Raw genomic sequence first — 25,646 nt, forward strand, 5'->3', positions numbered from 1 at the left:
AGAGAGAGAGAGAGAGAGAGAGAGAGAGAGAGAGAGAGAGAGAGAGAGAGAGAGAGAAGGAAAAGCTTCTGAGGGGCCAAAGAAACAAAGCAATATTCAGGCTAGTAGGAAGAGAGAGAGGGTGGAGAGAGGGAGGGAGGGAGAGATGGAGAAAAAGAGAGAGAGAGCTCTTTTTGAAACATCAGAGTCACTGCAGTCTTTCATCTTCACCCCATTCCGAACTTGCGCTTATCCCAGAGGGAAAAATACCTGTACCAGCTTGAACCTTAGGACCCTAATAGATTTCCTGATCTCATTTGCACCCTTAATTGCTCCATTCAGTGGAGGTAAGGATTTGGCTGCGTAGATAAGGCATCTTTCAAACTACTTGCATGCTGCAACCCTGGATACATACTACAGGAGAGCCCAGGCTGTTCTTCTCACATTCTTCTGTTTCTTCCTTGGTGAGGGGCAGCTTTGGGACTAGGGCTGGGGATGGTGGCTCTGTGGCAGGGCACCTGTCTAGCATGCATGAGGCCCCTAGTTCATCTCCAGCAAGAGAAAAATTTTAAAAAGACTGGGACTCGGGGTGCAGCCTACAAGGGAAGTACACTAGCAGGGATTCAGGGCTTCTGGGAATTACATTTTTTTCTCCTTTTTGTTCTCTCCCGCTAGCAGAACTCCCCAATTAAACTTGACCAACAGTATCCTTGGACCAACAGTATCATGGGATAGAGAGCAGAAGCTATGCCTGTGGGAGCTGGAGGCTACTGATCATGATAAAGTGAAGACAAGGCAAGCCCCAAAGAGAAGAGTCCCTGGGAATAGCGCAACATGGAAAGGGAAGACCAGGCGAGTCACACTTAGCAGTCAGCAGATGCCTGTCTTTGTCAATCTGCCTTCCCCATCCATTTTGTTTTTTAAAAATGCATTTTCTATTTTGACTTAAGTATAAATATGGGTATGATTCTGTTTTTCAAATTTAAATACCAATAACCTGCTAGGTGTGATAGTCCCTGCCTATAATCCTAGCACTTTGGGAGCCGAAGAAGGAAATGGCAAGTTCAAGTCCAGCCCAGGCAATTTAGTGACTTAGTGAGACCCTTTCTCAAAATAGAAGAATAGAACAATTACTGTGGATGTCACCCAGTGCAAAGGCACTGTGTTCAATTCCTAGTACTGAAAAAAAAAACCAAACCAATAACCTTCCTCTCCACTGCCATTTGAGAAATTAAGAATAAGTGATAATCTTTTCATTTAAAAATTCTGAGATCCACAACCCTAACACCAACTGCTGACTATTGAACACTTTGTGCTAGGACTGTCTCAGAGATGGTTATTTTTAGGATTTGGTTCAATGGAACAAAAGTGTTCTCATTTCCACCTCTTTTCAAAATCTACACTTATGGCCAGCGTTCCTTGCTGGAGTTGATAAGAATTCTTGTTTGGTCGAGAATACTACAGGCACATACAACACACAAACTACACCAGAAAAAAGAGTAAAAAGAATCTTTATGTTATCACTTCTCCAAAACCATGGGATGATATTGTGCAGCTGTTTCATAAGAGACATGTCTCAGACCTGATGGGATAAATTCTCTTCAAAGATGAATCAAAGAAAACAGTACCCAAGAATGCAAAACACGCCGTTGTTGCTTGATCCCCTTCACACCTATAGAGCTGCATAGCTGCTGGGAGAACAACTACTTCCATCACCCGTAAGCCACGGGAACAGTTTTAAATAGAGAGAGATCTAAGGGAGAGCCAGTCAAATTACACATTACAGTGAAAATGAAATCATCTTCAGCTTTACAGTATCTAAATATAACATGTAATTAACAGTAGTCACCTGCCACTCAGTAAAGCCATAAAAATGATTAAAATCGAGTCTAATGATAGGCCACAAAATTGATTGATAAAAATAAAAAATACTGTATTTTTAAAATTTGAATTCTCCATGTAAGTTGCATTAACAGGGTCTCCACTTTTCCCTTCCTGCTCAGCTGAAGCTGCCTTTTCCTGTGTCCTTCAAGGACTAAGCGGGTACAGGACTGATGTGCGGTTTCAAAACTCTGCCGACAAGCTAAATTAGCCTGATTCTTTGGAATTATTTCAAAGATCTCTGGCTATTATTAATATTTTTAATCTTTCATTTTTATTATGTGTATGATGTCAGGAGCTATGTCAGGAAGCACATTTTGTCAATTAAATAATTAATCCCACAGCATAATAGTCAGTAAGGAAAAATTGACATTTGTCAGGTTCAAAGAAAATGAAAGCCTGGGAGGATTTTTCATTATGCTTGTTCAAAAAAAATCTGATAGTCGACTGACTTCCCTGAATCATTTCTCTCTTACACCTCCCACTCCAGCTACAAACACACTCCACATCCAACCAAAGGGAAAAATAAAAGTATTTCCAACTCTTCTATTGCCCTCACGCTCACCTACTCCATTGGAATGATCAATTTTACTTCCTATAGATGTCTTGAATTTGCTCATTTTTCACTATCTATATCACCACCATTTAAATGAGCAACTGAAGAAAGCTGACTCCAACACGCTGAAGGGCAATTTTTACACTGAACCTCCTTTTTCTCCTGTATTATGCATTGGCACATTCACAGCCTGAGCACTAGAAGTAGACTGGTGAGGGTTCGAGTCTCAGCTTCCTACACGCTAGCCTTGGGATCTCCCGGACTCACAGATCTGGATGAGTCGGGCTACTTGCTACCAGGACCTACCCCAGCAGGTGCCTGTGCACACCGCCTGCATAGTGCGTGGCCTACAGGAAGGCGTCACTACACAGCAGTCCGAGTCAGCAGTACATGGGTGTTTTCAATAAATTCGAATTTAAGAGCCTGCCGAGTGACTCATAGCACCGTCGAACACTGCACTTTGCTTTTCTTTTTGCTTCTACTCTTAAACCTCTTCTCACTACCCCATTCAGCTACTGATAAGAGGCCTCCATCTGCTGTCTGGCTCATTTCTCTTTCCTATGGCCCTTTTCCTTCCTTCGTCCTTGGCTTGCAGGGAGCTGAGTAATAGTACTATTTGGTCCCCTACGAACTTCAGTTCCAGGGTTTCCACAGATGGTATCGCCACTGTCGTCAACAACAGTCTGCACTGGATTAACGCTGCCTAGGAGGTGAAAATTTCAGTGCGTTATTTTTAACCCGTTTAAGCATCCTCCCTCTGCCAAAATGAAATGCTTGCTTGGGGTGGAGAAGAGCCTCCCCAGCGCATCGCCACATGTGCTGCTTTTTCTAACAGTCTTCCACACTGTAGGGCTGCCCACCCCACAACCTGGCACTGAGCCGTTGTTTTCATTATAGAAAGGAAGACTTTACTGGGTTCAGATCACGTGTATTTCTGTGCTACCTACTTTTTCTTCACTGGTGAAAACTGTATACTGATCATCTATTTCAGCCAGGTAGATAATATAAAACAATTGAGTTTAGAATTATAGTGCACAGTAAAATGAACTAATGCCCCCTGACTTATCGAGAATATGTACCTCAAATATGTCTTTTATTTGTCCTCTCACAAGTGAATTTGAAATCTTAAGCAGTTTTGTCCTTTGCCATAGAATTTGATATCAGTAATTAGTAAGACATGCTTTAGGGAGGAAAATCTCTCTTTAGAAAATCAAATATTTTTATGTGAACTTGTTTGGGTGAGAAAATACTATCTCACTATAGTTAGGATGACTCCTTTCACAGTGCAAAGAAAAGAACCATGGAAAAATTTCAGACTTTGGAACAATGTGTTGCATTATCACTTTTCCTTAAATTGGTTTCTGCCCGATATAAAATTCTTAAGTCACACTGTCTGTGAGGTGATTGGAAGACAATCAACATGCTCTTTATTATTTAAGTTTAAGCTATTTTTTTCCTCTCCTGATTAAATTAGCTGAGGGACACTAAGTTTTGGTAATGCACAATATAAACATGAGGAGATTTTACTTTTATTTGTAAAAATCTTGCCTACATCTCAAAGCTGTATTGGATGAAACACAACACATAACTGCATACCTAATTTAAAGACTATTGTCTTAAACATGAAAATCAATGACCAAGACGTAGTGGATTGTACTGCAGGAAACCAGGGTGTGTTAAGGGACAACCTTCATGTATCAGGGTGCCTCAGAGAAAGAAAGTGGAAAACTTCAGTGCAGGCACTTGTGTAAAAGTCACTTCCACAGAGCTGGGCTGGATGGATCAGATTATCTAGGATCATAATTTTTACGATCTTAACAGAGACAGATGAATTTTCTTTTCTACAGCTTCTGTTATCCATCTAACCATAAAAGCAAAGTTTATGAGTGCTTTCATTCAACTAAAAAGAAGCCCTAGAGACTTGAGGTTCAGGCTTATGCACACATACTTTGGTCATGGGTAAAACTAGAAACCTCACATGTACAGTGAGTGTAAAGCTGTGAGTTTATTTTCTACATGTATTACTCTTGTCTGGGAGCCAAAATTGGTGGCTTTCTAACCCTAACCTGCAATACTATGTGGTCATCTAATATCTCCAGTTAGGACTAGTGGCTAGGACACCAAAACTGTAACTTAATCATGTCACCTTCTGGGAAAAAATGTGACACCTACAAGTTAGCAACGTTTGAGCATGCCTTGTCTTACTAGAACAATTACCTACCTTGTCTAGTATACTCGTCTGCTTCTCTGTGAACCAAATCCTTTACTCTGTTTCCGTAAAGCAGGCGCGAGGAATCATGATCAAAAGCTTTCAAGGTTTCACTGGAACTATAAGACTTCTGCGTAGGGACCCTACACTCTTCATTGTCTGCTGAGGAATTTGTATACCGGCGTTCTTTTTCTCGTCTGCTCTTGGTCAGGGAGCAATAAGGCCTACGTTCTTTCACATCCATACTTCATTCCATCTGTATGCTCATCAGGCCTGCTTGTTACAAATCATGCTCAGTGTTCAATTCTCATTGGCCTCTCTGTAAAGATAAAAGGTTGGCATGATGTCAGCATAATATTCATCTAAAAACTGACTACACTCTCCCAGGCTCCATCTGAAGGGTGGTGGAAAACTATAGCCTTGCCTATCTAGGACTTTTTCTTTCAATGAGAAATTAGTATCTGTAAGGTCTGTCTGAAAAACTTTGCAACACCAAGAGGTGAGGCACACTTTCCACTAATGAGGGCCATTATATATATGAAGCTGCTACATCTGACTTTTCACATCAATAAAAATAATTTAAAATGAAGTTTAAATTGCACTATAGAAGCCAGCTAAAAATTGGCTTCAATAATTTGTTAAACTTTGAGCAATGGGAAAGTTTTCCATTGTAGCACTTTCTGCATTCACAAATAAATCATTTTTTTCTTACAAAAACATATACTATTTTTTCTTTTTCAGTTTTTACTTGAAAAGCATGAGCAATTTGAGAGTGTCTTACAAATAAAATTTTGTCCAATGCATTGCCACTCATTTTATTCATTTTGCAAAGATTTTTCCTTCAGAGGGCACAATTTTCATGTTGTAAAGACCTAAATGGCTTGGGTTGTGGAAGAAATGGTCCTCCTCTCATACCCCTCTTCTTAAAATTCTTTTCCCTCTCTCGGACATGAATTTAATCAGCATACTCTGATATTTAAGGCAACTGAAGTGGTTAATCTGATGGGGGCAGTTTCCTGTAACTGCCGGTAGCAAGAATAACTTAGAAGGAGCAAAGCAAATTGTGTTTCTCTGCTTAGCTACTTTCTTTGTCCTGAATCTGTTGAACCGACGGTGGTAAGGGCAAGAGGAACAAGCTCTGCTGCACAAGATCTGGGACCTGGGAGGGGACAGTGGCCCGGGGCTAATCTGCATTTTAAATGATCCTGTTCGGTCTTTAGGCTTTCTCATTTTGACCTTCATTTCAATCTGAAGATCCCTGAGGACTTAGTGTTCAGTCCTCAGTGTTTTTTCCCCACCTTGACCCTACTTTCCTAAATTTATTTTTTATTCGAGTGATGCCATAATGAGCTTGAAGTACATGATTCCTGGCTGGTCCCCAGGTCTTCGGTTCAACATCATTAAGGCTGTGAATTCTATTTTGATATTTTCTTCCATGTAGAGCCTCTCTTCCGAAGAGTCTCTCCCCTCTTCATCACTGGCTATCATTAGACACATCACACAGCTCTTTAATGTGCTTCCAACTTGGAGCCTTGTGGCTGACTCTGATTCTCCCATGCCGGCTCGGCTTACACTGAAGTTGTCAACAAGTCTTGATTTTTTTCGGCTTAGCATTACAACTTCTATACCTCTCACGTTCCAAAGTTTGCCTTCCATCCAGCTATAAAAAAAAAGTGGCAAAACTCTCTGCGTGGGAAGGATCAGAGATTTCCAGAGATTACATTTGGAAAGGTTTGGACTGCTCCTTCCTGGTACTTCTTCAACAAAACAGTATCCCTCCTGCCTGCTCAAATGGTCAATACACAGTTCCCCAAAAGGTGTCCCGCATTTCTCTGCTATTGAACTCAGCTGAGCTGTTCAAACCAGTTACAATATTTGTTTGGTGTTGGAATGTAGTTTGATTTCTCTACCTTTTGCTTCTTTTCCATGAATCTCAAAAAAAAAAAAAAAAAAAAAAAGAAAAAGAACTAAATCCGGGTATGGTGATGTGTGCTTCTAATGACAGTTACTCAGCAGGATGAGACCAGAGGATTACACAAGGCCAGGCTGGGCAACATGGCAATAATTAATAAAAAATGTAAAACAATATTTTTCATTGACATCTTCTGTTTCATTACTCACTATTCTCTTACAGTTTCCTTATAGTTCTTCATAGAAATTGGACTCTTAATTGCAGCTTTCCTTTAAGTTTTAGGTAATAAAGTTTTAGGGTATGGTGATGGAGCTATTTTTACAGAACCAGGATTAAGACAGACAAATTTACTCTTTTTATTCCAACAAACAGAAGTTATTTTAGATAAATATTTACTGAGCAACTACCATGTGTTGGAGTTCTTTCTAGAAGCTGAGGAAGCAGGAGTGAATAAAATAACGTTCCTGCCTTCACGGACCATACATACATTCAGGTTCTACATTGGGAGCATTTTTCCCACCACAGCTATTGTAGAAAACTCACAGGAGGCCATTGTGTGGCCAAGGCTCCTACTCTCAGACTAAACCAAAAATCAAAATGGTGTCACCTGGCTGTGGCTCACCAAAGGGAAATTAAATTGTTATCTATATTCCCTGACCTGCAGAGAAAACGAAAACAGCCAAGTTTCCTAAACAAGCCATTTCAATCAATAACATAAGGGTGTTGGTTTTGCTTTAATACTTCAGAAAAAGTAACCTGAAATAATCAGAAGTTAATCAAGCAGTTATTTATCTATTGTTTTACCTCTTTTTCCTCAAGGAAAAAGGAAAAGTAACTCGGAAGTGACTGATCCACCTTTTATTCTTTGTTTCTATGTTTTTGCAGCCCTTCTGTGTTTATTAAACCAACTTTTGTCTGCTCGGCCCACTGAAGCACTCATTCTGTTTTATGGAATGAAGTATTGCCTGATTCTAGAACCTTAAGATGTAGCCATTAATTGGCTTTAATGATGTCAATGATCTTTAAACTAAATTGTTGTCATTTTGCCATTTAACAGATTGAATTAAAATGTCCAAGTTCAACAAAAATTTTCTTTCCAAAATAGTTTTGTCCTCTTTGGAGAAAAGGCCACGTAGCTCAAAACTAAATGATCATCGAAAAGCCTTTTAATTGACTGGAAAAATACAATGCAAGCATTTTCAGCAATACAGAGTTGGGCTTCCAAATCATTACAGGACTTTCATTCCTTGCCCTAAGTTGGTACCTACTTTAAAATAAATGTTGAGGAGCCGGTTGTAGCTCAGTGGCACAGTGTCTGCCTAAAATAAATGTTGATAAGAACGGGGCTCAGAAAATCATACCCCAGGGTGCTTCAGCATGCTGAATAATTTACTTTTGAATGTAAATGAATTCTCTTTACTGTATAGTTTTCATGATATAATTTTATACTCTTGCAAATCAGATAATCCTAAAGTTCTTTAATATGATATGAAGTTTTTAACATGATATATCATCACAACTAAAGCTGAAATTTTGTAGTAATATTACCAAACTTTACAAATCAATTAAGTAGATGTTAACAAATTAGTGATAAAACAATCATTTTAGGTTTTTTTAGTTTTTGTTGTTTCTTTCTTTGGGGGGAGGTTGCTGGGGCTTTAGAGTTATAACCTCTGCCCAACAAGAAAATTTTAGTTACTTTTTAACTTTACGGAGCAGGGATGGTGACTGCAAGCCAAAGCCCACTTACTTATCGCAAATCGCCACACTGCAATTAAAGCTGAACACTGACATTTTAGTTTAGTGAAAAAAAACTCACGCATTAACATCTTTTGTCTTGAAAGAAAAAAAAGTAACACATGTACCATAGATTTGCCACTACTATTACAGACCATCTCTGGCACTCAATATCTGAGTTTTCATTATGTGCAAGCAATGCTAAAATTCCACGATAAATCAAGGTACACTATTCAAACATATGATCAAAGACAGAGGCAATTTGATCTTAGATATTCAAAACAATAAAAAGCCCTTTATAGCTGTCATTCTGTTTTTGTACACAGTTCAAACTTTTCAAGGATTTAATCTACACTGTAATGTTTGCAACTACTGATATGCTTCTAATGGAAGTGAATGAGTTCAATGTGACTTCAAAAGGCAGTTTTCTGTGTTATTTCCTCCACTCGGGGCTGAGGATGAGAGGGTTAAGAAATGCAGCTGCGAAAGGGGTGCTAAATTGTTGGAGCACTTTGATGGTGACTGCATGGTCCTATACAAAGAAGGGTCACTGTGCACGTATTCAGCATAAAGAACTTAATGAACAGGACATGAGCGGAATCAGTGTAGACTGAGCTTTTGAAAAGTAAAAAAAGCTATTAGAAAGTTGACCAAAACTTTTGATTGAACTGGCAAGCATACAACAATATCAAACTGATTAGGTTAATTTTCATTCCCTCCTTGAAAATCAACTCAAGTTACTAATCATAGTACTCCTGTGGAAGTCACAGCTGTTCTTAAAGCAAATTGCAATACTTAATAGAGCTGGTACTGGTTTATGATGGTTAAACTTAAGTTTTTGAGTATCTGATGGAACGAAAGCAATAAATATTGAATAGAAATTGTACTTCAGATTGTGAATTTTGATCTTTTCCCGGCTAGTGTCTTGCAATGCTGACCAGTGGCAGCATACATTCACGAAAGTAAACAATCAGTACAGTATGTGTGTTGCTAAGCTCTGATATTCAGTAGGTTTAGTGTATTAAATGCAGCCTTTGTTCATTTTGTTTTTCTCAGAAGGTCTCACTCAGTTGCCCGGGCTGGCCCTAAAGGGGCAATCCCCCTGTCTCAGCCTCTTGAGGGTTGGGGTTAAAGGCATGTAGCACCACATCTGGCTTAAATGCACTTTTGAGTTGTGATATTTTCAATTTACAATAGGTTTATCAGAAATTAACCCCATCATAAGTCAAGAACACCTGTACTTTAAAAAATACATATTTTACCAGATGAATGAATGGGCAGGCTGTTTTTGATTTATGGACAATAACATAGAAGAATATATCCTCTATTTCATATATGATATTTAAATATACTTTGAGTACTCCACAAACTTTTTCTAAGCTCAATCATAACATTGTCAAATTACCATGATCTCACTAAAGGATTTCTATTTGCTTTTAAGTAAAAATAAAGCCCTGATAAATTTTTATTCATATAGATAGATAGATAGAGAGAGAGAGAGAGAAACTTGGCCAGAAAACAAAACATTATTATTGTTACTTTTCCTAATTCTAAAGAAATATTTTGAAAATGTGCTTTATTTTCATTGAAGTTTGTCTATCTTTAAAACCCTTGATGACAATGATTACAATTTTTTTCAGTTCTATGACAAGCAGCATGTCTAAAATCAGTTGTGGTTTTACAATTCCATGAGCTGAAATAAAAAGAAATATGCTAACCCAAAAGATTAAACAACCTGCTGGTCAAACTCATTCATGCTTTTGTTGCTATCTATCTTCTACAGGAATTACAAATCTTTGTATGTTACCTTGAATGCCTTTCTACATAGACTGTCCTCCTTTTTATTAGTTTAAAAAACTCACTGAAAATAATAAGTAGACTTCAGAGAAATAATAATTTAGCACAAAACATTTAAAAGATTTAGATTAAATTCTATGTATACAAAACCAAGAAATTTTCCCTTCTTGTTAGTCACAATTCATATTTCCCTAATAAGTGGATGTTTATAAATTATCGCCATTATGTTAATCAACAGTAAATACAATTTTGCATACACTATAAGAATTTCAAAGTGCTTCCTTTATTGAATAGCTAGATTAACACCAATTGAACATGAGAGAAAAATCAATTGTTATTGTTCACTTTAGAGGAAATTGTGTTTCCTGAGGCAAATTTACAAATCAAAGGACTGAAACAAGTACAAAAATAAAATCATTTATAGTGACATTTTTTGTAATGCTATATTCAAGCATAACTAGGATTTGGGTTTATAGTTTGAAACAGTAGAATGTAAGAGAATCTAACTACCGTGTGTGGTACAAAGTGAAAGGAAAATTCTCCAAGGAAAGATAGAGAAAGTGGACTCTACTATGTATGAGCAACAAAAGTGAAGCTTGCCGAGAAGGTCAAGCACAGGGAAAAATAAATACGGTGAATGTTATTGGTTGAGAAGGTACAAATTAGGCAGGGTGCTTTCTTTAAATATGACGGGTAGCAAGACAGTGTTAAATGTCAGTGACAAACATGAAGTCTTCTGCTGCTTCCAGCCTAGACGGAGTAATAGGCGCCAGATTTATTCTTCTGTGTCATACAACAAAATAGACAGAATGCCTGAAATGACAGTTTTCAAGCCCTAGATATCAAGCAGTGAAGGAGAGTGAGCCCTGAAACGTGGGAAACAAACAGGGTAAACCCTTAATTGCCTCTGCTTACTTGATGGTCTCTGTGTCGCACAGGAAGGAGAAACCCAAGCAGAACCCAGCAGATATCTTAAACAGCTAGAGCTGGATCCAGTAGAATAGGTGATAAAACTCTGCAAGACCAAGTGTTGGGGGAAAAAAGAGATGTTTGAAGAAAGAATTGTGAAGGTGTTCGGAGGGTCCTTCTTAAGAATTCAGCAGAGTACCAATCAGCACGTGTGTGCGGAGACCACTGGAAGCCAGAGAAAGGATTGTCTGGAATGGTGACAGTAGCAGTATCAATGGGATGATACTGTTGCTGCTGCTGATACACAAACTACCCTTTCTGTGAGGAGCTGTCCCATAGCAGGATGTTTGCAGTATTCTCAGCCTCTACCCACTAGATGCCAGTAGCACCTGTAGTCATGGTAGTCAACCATGATTCTGGGGCCAAACATGATCCCCCATAGGGAGCACTAAATTAAGAGTAAAGAATGTAGGACTCTTTTGAAGATTAGGGTCTGTTCCTATCAGCCATAGCAGAAGAGGCTCATAATTCAAGAATTTTGGGGCCATGTATATAGAAAGAACTTACCTGGGTTGTGGAGAATAATTAACATGAGACTAATCATAATTCTTATTTTATCTAACGAAACAAAACCAGGATGGCTCAAACTGTTTCCAACCTGCTTAGCTGCCCCCATGAAAAGACTCAGAAATATTGTGGGAAAACAGAAACACTCAGCACTCAGAAAGATAAACTTTACAGTGTCCATCATTCATTCAAAAATTATCAGGCATGCAAAGAAGCAGGAAAATAAGGAGAGAGAAATCACTTGAAACTGATCCAGAAGTGACATAGGTGTTACAATTAATAAGTAAGCACATGAAAAGTTATTCATAAGAGCATTCAATATATTTGAAAAATTAAATGGATATATGAAATATATAAAAAGAGGATTTGAATTTTCTGGAGGAAATCTACAATATGTGGCATGAAAAATATACTGAGTGAGATTAATGGCAGATTAGATTTGCAGAAGAAAAGAGTAGTGAATTCTAAAAATACTAATAGAAACTGTACAGAATAAAGCACAGAGAAAGGTAATGGATGGGTAAATAAATGAATAAGTCATTGGTGAGGGGCAAACCTATTCTAAACAGCCAATACAGATGTAAATTAGAAATCCTAAAAGAAGCCCAGTAGAGCCTCACACACCTACAATCCCTGCATGTGGGAGGCTGCGGCAGCTATATGGAGAAGTTCAAGGCCAGCCTGGGTTAAACAGTGAATTCAGGCCAGGGATGTAGCTCAGTGGCATAAGCACCTGGTTAGCAAGCGCAAGGTCCTGAGTTCAATTCCTGGTACCAAAACAAACAAAAAAACAGTGAATTCAAGGCCAGCGCTACATCATAAAACCTCATCTCAAAAAAGAAAAGGGGGGGTAAGAATTCCTGAAAGGGGTATAGACAAGAGTTAACAGGAAATACTTGAAAAGAAATAACTAAAAAACTTTCAAATTTAATGAACACTCTAAGCCTGTAGATCTCTGAGAGGTTCACTTGACCCCAAGCCCAAGAAATGTGAAGAAAAATACATTAAGGCATTCTATTATGACTGAAATTATTTAACACCAGTAATGAAAAGGTCATCTTAAAAGCAAACACAGGAAAAGATGCATATTGTATATAGAGCTTTGCAATGGAAATAATATAAGCAAAAACCTTGTATTTGAGAAGCCTGTTTAAAGCACTGAGAGGAAAATAAAAACTGTCTCCAGAATTCTACACCCAAAATTTATATCTCAAACATTAAGGTGAAATATATACCTTTTCAGTGTCACAAAAGCTGGTAAATCAGCAAACATCCGTCACAAATTATGTAAAGGAAGCCTTGAAGGGACAAGGAATATGCACTATAGAAACAGGAATCTTTGAAAAGGAGTGAACAGCACATGAAAACAAGTACATAGTTAAAACGTAAGTACATGTGATATTTTCTTATTTAAATCTCCTTAAAATACACATGGCTAAGCACGATACATGTACGTACAGAAAACTCGCAGTGAGGCCCAGGCAGCACGGCTTGGCAGGCTCCACGCGCGGCCAGGATGCCTAAGGGAAAAGGTCAGCCTGGCCTGGGAGGGAGGAGGAGCCTGAAAGTAGACGAGCAGGCAGGTAGCTCGCTATCTGCGCCTGCAGAAGCAAAAGCAGAGCCAGAAAAGGCAACGGTGAGGATAAATCTTTGGACAAAAAAGTGTAAGGATGAGGGAAAAGGGCTCAGAGGGAAAACAGGCCAAAGTGGCTGACCAAGAAATTAAAGACTGACCTGCAGAAAACAGAGAAACTACAGACAAGGAGAGTCCAACCTCTGATGAAACAGAAGAGGAAGAAGCCAACTCTGATTAATCATACACCGAGTCTTATCAGCGGTCCCTGCGTCCTTTCTTGCGGAGTTCAGAGAAATACTTTTACCAGCTACTTTGTAAATACAAGTGTTTTAGTAGCTCTAGAGACATGTTTAAAAGGAAGTGAATTCCCCCCTCAGCATTTTTTAAGTGTAAATTATTTTTTAAGAACTGAAATCATTTGCTGGTTGTTTATTTTTTGGTACAACCAGAAAATGATACACTATCTCCTTTGGGCAAACTGTGTTATATTAAGAGGTATATTTTAAACCTTAAAACAAATCATTATAATAAATATACCAAAAAAAAAAAAAAGAGATAATGGAATTGTGTTTGTTTTAATTGTTGTTGCTATGAGACACGTTCTAGCTTTGTAGTTTAGACTGGCTTTAACTATGTCACCCAGCCTGGCCTTGAACTCATGGCAATCTTCCTGACTCAGCCTCTCAAGGACTGGGATTACAGGCACATGCCACCATGCTCAGCTAGATAATGGAATTCTATAAGCATAAACATTTTAATTTAATCAAAAGCATGTAGTAAAAGGGGAGGCAGAAGAATGCAGCAGGTAGAAACAAAGAGCTAGATGACAGACATAAAATTAACAAGGTCAATAATCACATTGAATGTAAACATTCTGCACACCCCACAAAATGCAGAGATTTCACTTACACTGGATTGCACAAATAAAATCCAATTGGATGCTTCTTCCAAGAAACTCCCTTAGATATGAAGATACAAGGAAGTTAACAGCTAGGGATGGAAGCCAGGCAAAATGGCACATCCCAGTGCTCTGGGAGTCTGAGGAAAGACGATCACAGGTTGGAACCCAGTTTGGACAACTTAGTGACAATATGAGACCCTGTCTCAAAACAAACAAAGGCGTAGGGATGTAGGTGAACTGAAAGGTCCTGAGTTCAATTTCCAGTAGAGAAAAAAAAATATGGGTGAAAAAAGAAAAACTTAACCTTATCAATAATTACATTAAATATAATTATCAAAATTCACCAGTTACAAAGCAGAGATTGTCAATTTGGATGAAAAAACAAAGCAAGACCAGAAGGAGGAATATTTCAATAATTTGAAAGAAAGCAGCTGATCTACATGTATCAACAGAGATGTGCGCATGGCGCATCTATCTTTATGTTATTCTTTACGCTATTATGTTTTCTATAGTTATTCCATTGGCACGAATATATAGGTTCTCCGCAACCTGTCCGGCATGGTGAGAGGCACTGAGAATAAAGAAATAAACAAAGCACAGTCTCAGCTCTTTTTTATACTGAAAAAAGAAAAAAAGTTAAAGAATTGGTGACACAAATAAAAATACAATTGTAACTTTATACACAATAAAATTGTACAAATGCTGCGAAAAATTATGTTACTGCAAGCACAGAAGATGTGATCTAATTGACACTTTAAACCAAAAGAAGACCTCTGTGGAAGAAAAAAAAAAAAGATACGGAAGGTGAGACCTACAGGATAAACAGGACTGAGCCGGGTTGCAAGTATGTATGCCACAGGGACAGAGTTGCCAGTAGGACAGGTAAGGGAAGAACACATCTCCGAAACACTCTGAGGCTGGGAAGAGTGTGGAGGATAAATGCCCACAGAGCGGGCACAGACAGTGCAGGGAGAGGCTTGCGATGAATCCAGACGGGACTTAAAGGTGAGACGTGGGCTTTGCAGGAAGGTGAAGCAGTTCCATCCATGTTCTCACAGCACTCGGTGACAACTGGCATTGTAAGCAGCAATTATCAGTCATATTTTCAGAGTAGAATAATCTTTCTAGCTGATACAGGGAGAGTGTGAGGAGGAGTCTGGGGCAAAAGCAGTAAAACTTGTAGGCTGATTTTTTTATTTTTTATTTTTTTCTGAGATAGGGTCTTGCTAAATAGCTGAATTACCCACACTGGGCTTGAATTTGTGAACCTCCTGCCTTAGCCTCTGAGAGTGCTGGGATTCCAGGAATTAGTCACCAGGCCTGATTTGTTGGCAAACTTTTGCAGAAGTCCAAGCAAAAGAAGAAGCTTAAACTGGGGAACCTGAAATGGCAGTAGAGATTCAGAGATGTTAACAAGATTTGAGAGGTGGTGAGAGCTGGTGTAAGCACGGCTGCCTCAGGGGCAGTGAGAGTGCGGAAAAGGAGAGGGTTGGGATCGACCCCAGGCTTCTGTCTGGCACAGCTGGGTGAAGAAGGATTCCTCAGACAGAGAGAGAGCAGCAGGCCGTCCCCCACTGCTGAGCACCCTGCTGAGTACTCACTCCCCACTCTTGCTTTTCTTTCACTGAAAATAAGTATTAAGCAGGTAATATTTTTTTCTGGGTACCAACGAAAAATAACTTTCTTAACTTTTGTTGTTCACCTTTTCAGACTTTTTCCATTTGTTTGTTTGTCTTTATATGAATAGGTGCATTCATATATGTACATATACTTACTATGAATAATCTTGGAATTCATTTTTCCTTAACATGAACATTTTCATGTGAACAAAGATATATTTGTACCTGTATTTAAAAGGTAACATATTTCTCATGTTCTATTATAAAGGTAAATATGTAAACTTAGTGAAATAAAAAGGCACAGTGTACTAAAATGGCTACTGAGTAAATGTGAATACCAGAAAAATTTTAATTGGAGAATGTATAGAACAGTTCCTGAGGTGATAAGAAAAGTGGCTTAAGTCTCATCAAATCATTAAAATTCCTTCAAAAATATTTATATGAGCAAAGAAACAGAAACTGAAAATGATCAAAAAAGAAAAAAGGAGTCTTATTTATTCAGTAATGTAAAATGGGAACATTTCTGTGATTTAAAAACAAAACATTTCACTTGCATTGTTTGAAATTAAATGTAAGTCTTTTCTGATAACAACTGTGGGACGGGGTATGTAATAGACAATGCTAACATATTGGTACAAGTATGTAGTCTGCGCCTGCTGCAGCATAAGTAACAGTGCCTGAGAAGAGATGGCAAAGACACTCAAGAATTCAGCACAAAAGTCAAATGACACTTTCCCTGCTTGCAGACCTTCAGGATAAAGTGGAAACAACATTTCCCAAGTTGTCTGCTTGTCTGGATCAGCTCAATATCCACTGAATCTATTCACATGTTTCTATCATGAGTTAAAACTCACACACTGAATACAGGGGCCACTCCTCGCTTCACCTGCACTTAAGAATGAGCCAGGGCTTTGAAAGTCCTGACAGTAATAACATCTGGTACAGATGGAAAAGCAGGAACACCCTTATGCATCATGTAGATAATCCCATGATATCCAAATGGCCTCAAATAGGTGGTAAAAAACAACCAAATAGAATTCTTGCCACCACTCCAATGTACTGTTCCGACTGAACTAGATCTTTCTGTCTGCGATGGATGTGTCCATCTCATTGGACATACTGGCCACAATCAAATGTCCAATGATAATAATAACTTCCAGGACTTAAACACTACCATAAAACATGTTTTATACATCAGATTCTATTTCTAACAGCAAAATAGCAAGCTTAAGTTACTTACTAGTTTTACAAATGAGGGAATGTGAAACCTAATAAAGATTCTTAAGTCATACAACTATTAGTGACTAAGGTGGCTTCATACTCCCATAGGCACTCTTCCATTTGTTTCTTTGAGGCCACCAAACTATGAAATCCATGTAGCATCAACTTCCTATTCAAAACTGTAGCTATAGTAACAGAAGGATAAGCCATACAGATGGCTGAAAAGCAATAACAGCTAGCTGCATCACAAGTGACTTTAAGATGGTCGTTACTGACCTGATGACAGCTGGGAATGCTGTATACAATTGGGGCAGCTTCTTAAATGAAGAGCTGATATTATTTCCCTAAGTGCTGGGCATATTCATCTCTTTAAGAGTAGACATAAAAGCTCCTCAATTAATTATTAATTTCAATCTTGATTATTTATTGAGTCCATAAAATATGCCAGGTGCTTTACATATATGACTCACTTAATCCTCAGAATAACCTTGCTAAGTAAGAATTATAAACCCTACCTTCACACAAAACAACTAAGGCCCAGAGAGATTAACTGACTTATTCAAGGTCATTGAGTTAGATAGTAGTTGAGCAGAATTAGAACATGTTTAGTTTAATTCCAAGTGTGTGTTCTCTTGTTTGTTTTTGTTGTTGCTGTTATTGTTTACTTCAGACGGGGTCTCACTATGTAGCTTTAAACACATGGAAATCCTCCTGCCTCAGCCTCTCAAGAGCTGGCATTGCAGGCATATACCACCATACTGGGCCCAAGTCTGGTTCTGTAATCACTAGACTACCTTTCCAAACCTTAGAACAATAAGGAGATCCAAGCAATAAAAACCAAAAACCAACAGCAAAACAAAACAAAACAATCCACAGAGACAGGACAGTATAGCATTTAATGGTCAGAATGACATCAGATCCAGTATTAACAGTCAATGAAGATTGTCATGATGAAAATACCTTGATAGTTACATTTGCAGATATCTCAGTATTGGGAGGCAAAAAATGAAAACTAAGTAAAATTCAACTCAGTAAGGAAGCCCTAAAATTCAAGACTAAAGAGACAAAATAGCAAGATTTCCAACCTATATCTTCAGAGAAAAGATGACCAGGGCCAAGAAATGAATGATACCGTATGGTGACAGTAAGTGTTTCACGGGGAGACACCATCCTGATTCCCTTTCCTTGTCTTCCATCCCATGTGGTCTGGGTGCCAAAGAAGATAGGCTTCCTGAAACATACTCACTGTGCTAATACTCACTGGTACTAATTTTCTATATGCTCTATGTGTCCCTGTATAAGTGCCCCTCCCCAACTGGTTCTCGGGGTTCATGTGGAGCAGAACCCAATTCTGGGGCCCAGAACCTGCCCACACAGATTCCCAGTGATGGTTCAGGACTGGACAAGTGACCTACTTCTACCTATAAGCTCAGTACCGCGACATCTGATAAAACTTTTGGGGATGAGCCTATTCTTTTCATGGGCACTGCTAACGTGACAATTGCTTGTGTTTCTAGAGCCTGCCTCCTTGCAGTGGTGAAGCCATCAAATTATAAAGAAACAGACCTCAGAGACAGAGAAATATGATCCAGAAACAATACCTTCTTGCCTTGCATTTTTCAACTGAAAAAAAAAAAAAAAAAAAACCCTATACAGTACTAATAAGCTGGGAAGGAAAATAGAGCACAAGTTTTTGATCAGACAGATTTATGCCTAAAGTCTAGCTACACTATGTGACATGTGACCTGGCAGGGCTATTTAAGCTCTCTAAGGCTTGGCTTCCTGTATTTAATTCTCTAAAAGGCATAAGACAATACCTTTCTTATGGAGATACCATGAATATTGATGAGACAGTTTTTTAAAGCATTTAGCACAATGACTAGCACATAACATGAGTGCTTGATAAAGACCAGCTATTATAATTAAATAAAGAGCATTGTCCCGTGTCCAAGAATAATTTTCACTGTCACTGGCTTTACACCTAAGTAATCTGGGGAAACTGGTTTGAGAAAATGCGCCAAAGCTCGTTCCTATAAAGTTGAGACAAGGGATTACACATCTGTAATGAAATTTTGCTAAAATGTTTGAATGGAATTTTAGTTTTGAATCTTTATGAGCTTATTTGGAAATACTGTGTCATTGACTAAGAGGAAAACACTAGTTCCCACACCAGTAATTTTAGAATGATTTCATCTATAATGTTACCCAAATATTTTTGTCTTGGTAGTGGAAAGCAGTAGGCAAAAACTGGACAGGTTTTCAAGAGCAGCAATAAAACTCATTAAGAGTCTCTAGACTGAAAGAACTATGTTAGATTTATTTTAGTAACAACTAGGTGGAGAGCTGATCACTACCCACAAGTATTTGGAGAATAAAAGATAACTGCAGTTACTCATGCCTCCATAACCCACAAACAAAATTACTGTAATAAACACATATTCTGTCTACTGCCCACCAGATAGTTTTCATCTCTGTCTGAAAAGCATCAACACCCAAATGGCATTTTCTTCACAGACCCTCAGAGAGAGTGAGGGAGAGGGAGAGAGAGAATTCAGGTCCAGCGCTAGAGGGTGAGTGTCTCCCTTAACATGGCATCTCCCAGTGCAGTAGGGAAAGAGATGTGGACAGATTCCCAAACACCACTTCCTCTTTGCAGTAGTGAAGTCTAGAGTACTGGAAAATTCCAGGTTGCTTCAGTTTCAAGATGCCTTTGGGTTCAGTTTGAGTTGATCAAAGAATGGAGAAAATATAGTACTCTCAGCCTGCTGTGGAGACTGCTAGGCTGGCTGAGGTCTGAACTCCATCTCAATAGGCCCATAGGGAAACGGGACCAACACTGGTGTACCCAGCCTTGCAGGCTGTGCACGTATTCCAGAGGAGCCGATTCTCTTTAATTCTTTTCTCCCTTGAAATTTACTGTTTTATTTTTAAACAATTTTTAATGCAACAGTATCAGGAAATAGAAATATGTTTGACTAGATGTAGGCTCAAGTAATGTAATGTTTTGACATCTTGAATTTAGTCACACACCTTAAAGGACATATGTACTATAGACTCAAACATTGTGACTTTGTATAAATAGGACATATATATCCGATTGCTCAGTTCTGGATTTCCTGAATGTTCTATGTTCTGAAGACAAGCGGGGGTACTACTTACAATTTTAAAAACTCCAAGTAGATAAGGCCCAACTCAGGTGTAAGGGGAACATACTGAGGGGCACTATGACTACAAACCAGCCTATGCCCTGTTGTTACCCAGATCAGCAGGTCTAGGAGGAGCTGTACCTGCTCAAAGGAGGCACCTTTCAATAATGAGCACGAAGGCTCAGGGTACAAATAGCAGTTAAAACATTTTATGCTGTTACTAACAGTAGTTATAAACTAAGTCAGAGGATTAAAATGGACCTAGGCAATAGATAAAAATGTTGCCTTCTCAGATGTCTGCTGAAGTAGGGTTCTTTCAACACTCTTCCTGACCACAAAAGGGCAGTGCAAGCAAGAATGTCCCCACAGGCTCTGGGAGAAAGGCAGTTTCCTTGGTTTCTCGTTGACTGCCTGCCAAGAAGAGAAGCTGGACTTTTGCCACTGTGTTTCATACCTTGGTGATGTATTCTAGACAATTGTTAAAAACCGCACTTTCAAGGTAAGCTAGTAAATTGTGGCTACTCAATAAATATTAAACCACAGCAACAATTTAGAGTAAGTCAATTTGCTCTGTTTCTTCAAAGAAAGGCATTACTAAAGTGCTATAGTCACTGTTGAGAAAATATGATCTAAATTTGGCCACCGTGGCTTTGCTGTAAAGTAGTTTAATCTGCTATTCACGTCATTATGAAATAGTTATGCCATCAGTTAATAGTTATAATCCATGAGCCAGGAGGACTTTAAATTTAATTTGGTTGAAGCACCAAGGAACGAACTCTCATTTACAAACACCTTCCGAAGGTGAGTGAGGCTACACTTTTCTATCACCTTCCCAACTGGGCGTGAGCTTTCTTGTCGTAGCCTGGAGGCAGCACTTGTGCAAGTAAGAGGTGCATTATTTTAATACACTTTTAATTTTTGGTCCCTCTTCTTTCTAATTGCCAGTAGGGGAGCCAATTAGCACTGATTACAATGATTATTTTGCATAATGGACACCTGTCACCTATGGACTGGACTGAGACCACTAACCTAATTTCATGTAGGTCACCAAGTAGCAATGATTATTAGTTATTACTGGTCTAAATTGCATCTCTCTCCCCCCATCCTAACCTCTCCCCACTCCCTATGACCATTTCCCTCTATTTACATAAACGTAATACTAATATCACTTTGGAATGAAAAAATCACAAATATAAAGATTTCCATGACTATTTTCAGAAAAGAGGAGCATTTCAGTGGATTACTTCTACAGTATGTGGTAGTAAGCATGTAATGTGAAATATATTTTAATTGCTGTGATGTAAATGAGACTTTAGGGTCATGTTACAGAGTGTTAACTGAAAGATCCAGCGATGACTCTAGCATGCCTGCAGGCCTTTTAAATTGTTATGGGAAACTGCAGCATTCAATTGAGTAACTTCAACACTGAGCTCCCCTAAGGCTTATTACAGTTCGGCAACATGATGCCAATTTCAACTAATGTACCTAATGCCTTTCCCTCTCATCCTTTCTCCTCAGAACCTTTCTACTATGTACAGCTTGAAAACCACGAGACAGTAGGCAGATGAAGAGCCAGTATGTTTGTGGCGGAAGTCCTCAAGTGCTATAGGGTTTTTCTCAGATGGGATTCAGAACACCATGAGCATCCAAGTCTCGGTTCAGTAATAATATGTATGAACAGAAAATATCCAAATTATTATGGTGTAATTTACCATCTTTTGTGATTAACTCTTCTTAAATCCATTCCGGTAGCTCAAAGGGTCAAATAGCAAAGATCAGTTTAACTTAAGATAATATATATTTGTAAAATGTACTGCAATGCACAAACATTTTTTCTATATGCTCTAATACATAGTAAATAGGCTGCGCAACCTGGTTAAGAAAATATATCTCAAATGGTACATGTCATGTGAGGGGGACATTTCTTTCTTCTCTAGCAAATGAATTACAGGTCTGTGTAGCTTACTAGTGCTAACAGGGTGAAGACCAGCCAAGTTCCCCAGTGCCTGACCAGATAAAGCCTGGCACTGACAGCCCTTCTTCTCACATTGACAGTGATTCTTCTCACCCTCCTCCCGGATGGCTTGGATCATACTGTCTTTGGTTAGAACTGTAGAACTTGGGGAGTTAATGTAAATGATGTAAGAATTCCTTTTTCTCCTACCACTACTAAACTGCATAAGAACATCTAGGATAGCAACCATCCTTGAAGTAGGTTTCTGTGAAGTAAGAGCCATGTATCAAGCTAGTATCAAGCTGGAGTATAACAGGCCACGCAAGGGGACTTGGGATAACCATTTAATATTCCAAGGGAAGTCACCCTTCCATCAAAGGCCAAAACAAAGGGCAAAACAGGAGAACCGTGTCGAAGTAAAGGCATATAACAGAAAAAGAGAACCAGGACCCAGAGATACAGTATCTAATTAAGAAATTAAGGTAGACCAGGCAGGGTGGCACAGCCCGCAATCTGAGCATTTGGGAAGTGGATGGAGGTGCATTACAGGGAGTTTGGGGCTAGGCTGGGGAACATAGTGAGTTTGAGCACAGCCTAAACTACATAACAACACTCTGTTTCCAAAAAAAAGAGGGTTAAAATAAAAGATGATAAATTATGGCTAAGAAGTGGGTAAGCGGAATCACATCAAAATACAGATTATCAATACTCAAATTCATACACCAGCGGAGAACACACTGAAAGAATGTTTTATTAGACTAATCACACCTCATTTTCTAGTTCAACAAATGTTCCGCTGCAGTGTTTATGGCATACTTTGAAACACTAAACAGTTTGGTTGCATTCGGAAACGAAGAAAACACTCAAAACAATATTGAAAAGTCATAGGCAATTATAATGCGATTATTTCCACTGCAAATCAATGCCTTACAGTTTCAGTGGAAGCACAGAAGAATAAAAGCAGTCTTCATCCCTTCATACACTGGCCTTCAAGACTTCTTATTGGTTAATAGTCTATTGCTTTTTATTTTTTGCAGTACTGAGGATTAAACCGAAGGCCTTGGGCATGCTAGACTAGCACTCTGCCACGGAGCTACACCCAGTCCCAGCGTATTGCTTTTTAAGGAGAGTTATTCACTGCCTTGATTACATCCTTTCCTGTACTTTCAGGGGTGAATACTCATGTTTCTGTGAACACGTAAAAACTGCTGAACTAGACTAATTCCGTGAGGCTCTGTGGTAGACAAACATAGCACATCTACAACCAGGGCAACTCTATGTTTTCCTCATGCAGAGAAGGGGAGAAGGGGAGAGGATCCGTGATAGAAGGATCTCACTTCACTGGCAACCCTCAGCCGGAGCAGTGCATGAAGAAGCCAGGGCACAGTGGTTGAAATCCACTGCAAGACAGTAGCAGGTCCACATATGCCACAAATTCTCGGTCTGTATCCATGCAAAAGAGTTTTGAGCTATGTATTCCTGTTTCAGCCTGAACTCTGAAAAGCAGGCTCTGTTTCAGCCTGAACTCTGAAAGGCAGGGTGAGTGCTGAATATAACTGCAGTTTTACTGTGCTATCATTTTTAGTCAACTATTCTGCACTACTTTATTCAGCTCATCTCTTCAGTTACTCCAACAGAAAAACCTACTCTAATGTTGTCTATGTTTATGTCTTTTTACATAATACGTCTTCAATAATCAATAGTTTCCAGATTTATGTTAACTTTGATGTCTCAAACAAACCCAAGTGAGACATCAGAGCTGATTTTCACAGAAATACTAATTTTCTTGAAAGAGAAAAGATAATAGAATATTTTCTGTAGGGCATTGCCTAGTGCCACTACTAAATATAGTTTCTTCATTTTGTGTATTTTCACTTGCCATCCCCTATGGAGTCTCCATACTCCAGTCCAAATTTTCTTCTTGAATAATAGGGATGTGATGATGTAGCTAGGAACCTATTAAAACAAAATCTGCTATAATATTTATACATCCCCATGACTTTTATCGCCATAAAATTTATATCTGGAAAAATAATGGTTGAGGAGAATATTCTAATTATAATCATGCAGTATAAAAACAAGAGGGGAAACCTTGAAATTAAAATTTAAACCATTAAAAATTACCATATACAGTTAATCTGAGGATTTTTAACAGCCCCAGAGTGCCTAAAAAGTTGCTGAGTAGAGAATAAAATAAGTTTAATGTTCACAGCTAAAACTTATTAAGCACTCACCAAATGTTCATTCTACATGCATTATCTCATTTAATCTCTACCAAAAAGAAATCTATTGGGTTGTTTCTTTATTAACCTTTTTTTTTTAATACATGATGAAAACTGTACTGGAGAAGTTTAGTCACCCAAGGCTGCATAAATGCTAAGAAGCAATGGTAGGGCCCAAAACAAGTCCTGCATGACATAAAATCTATGTTTGTCCACAACACTAAGTTGACTGCTGCAGCAGGTATCTGTGGTCATGTTAGGTAGAATAAAATGGTGGCTATTACCAATTCTCATGTTTTACTGTGAAAGCTTTTAAGGCAAAAATGATCATCAGCCAAAGTAACAGAAATATTACTGTTATGTCATAATATTGCTCAGTGGGGCTTTGGTAAAACCCTGACATCTGATAGTGAAGCAATCAGTCAGTCACATGCCCCCCGAACTGTAACCACAGCCTGAAATTGCAGAGTTGGGAAGGCCAGTGCCCAGACCTTAGAGCTAATGCAGATAATTTCTGCTATTAATTTTCATACTAGTAGTAATGAAAACTACAAGCACTAATTTGAACAAGGTATATTTAAATGAAAAACAAATTCTACTTATGGTTTACAGCCGTCTAGGAAAGAAACAGGTTTCATGAGTGAAATTAAGATAGGGTCCCATCACCAAGAATGCTGCAATTCCCATAACTAATCACCCATAAAACCTATTACAAACAAACACTAAGAAAAACTCACAAAGCATATACGAGTGATGAAATTTCCACTTCAATGACTGATAAAGTGAGATATATCAAAAATCAACTGAGCTGGAAAAATGACACACTGTGAAGAGGTGCTTAGGATGATGTGTGGTCAGGATCCTCCATTAGTCAGAATGATGACTTTCCATACACAGAGATTTCAGGTCTTCGTACCTGGGAGCTCAGTTCTTAATGACAGAAGTCTGTCTTCTACATGGAAATTAGAAAGGATGCTTCCAGAGCCAGCACTCTACAGGAAAAATGACTTGTCAGATGCACAGCTCTCTGTGCGAACCTTATGAAAACCCTGGCTATCTTTCCATTTTAGAATTAAATAAAAACACAAATCTATCATGTGTTCCCTAAATATTGTTTCTAAAACCAGCTTCTTGGCTTCTAGTTTCTATCTTCTTTTTTCATTGCTTTTGGCCAATCATATTTAATGATGTTTTCCTTTTAGCTTGTTAAGGAAAAGATTTTTTGCTGCATTAAAGGGAAAAACAGTGCAGATATAAAAACAAAAACTAAATGTCAGAGGTCACTAAATATTCTGCATTACATATCTTACCATTAAAACAATTAATGCAGGAGCCTTCAGCAAAGTCAGTCTCCTCCTGAACATTCATAGAGACTGGATAAAAGTTTGCTGAATATGACTGAACGAATGACGTCATAAAGCTGAATCTCTTGGTTTTTTGTAGGGCTGGGGATAGGAACC

At 38.5% G+C, this 25,646-nt stretch overlaps 1 protein-coding gene across 2 annotated transcripts in view; it reads right to left on the reverse strand.

The window, feature by feature from the left end:
- Tenm3 (teneurin transmembrane protein 3) overlaps positions 1 to 25,646 on the reverse strand; it is a 613,899-nt gene that overhangs the window by 440,107 nt on the left and 148,146 nt on the right. For both annotated transcript variants that reach the window (XM_013513154.1, XM_013513152.1), the window contains exon 2: positions 4,638 to 4,944. In XM_013513154.1, the coding sequence (XP_013368608.1) occupies positions 4,638 to 4,869 (232 nt within the window). In that variant the 5' untranslated portion in view covers positions 4,870 to 4,944. The remainder of the gene's footprint in view (positions 1 to 4,637; positions 4,945 to 25,646) is intronic.

Source organism: Chinchilla lanigera, unplaced genomic scaffold (assembly GCF_000276665.1).
Source record: "Chinchilla lanigera isolate Chin_1 unplaced genomic scaffold, ChiLan1.0 scaffold00002, whole genome shotgun sequence".
NCBI classification, from domain to species: domain Eukaryota; kingdom Metazoa; phylum Chordata; class Mammalia; order Rodentia; family Chinchillidae; genus Chinchilla; species Chinchilla lanigera.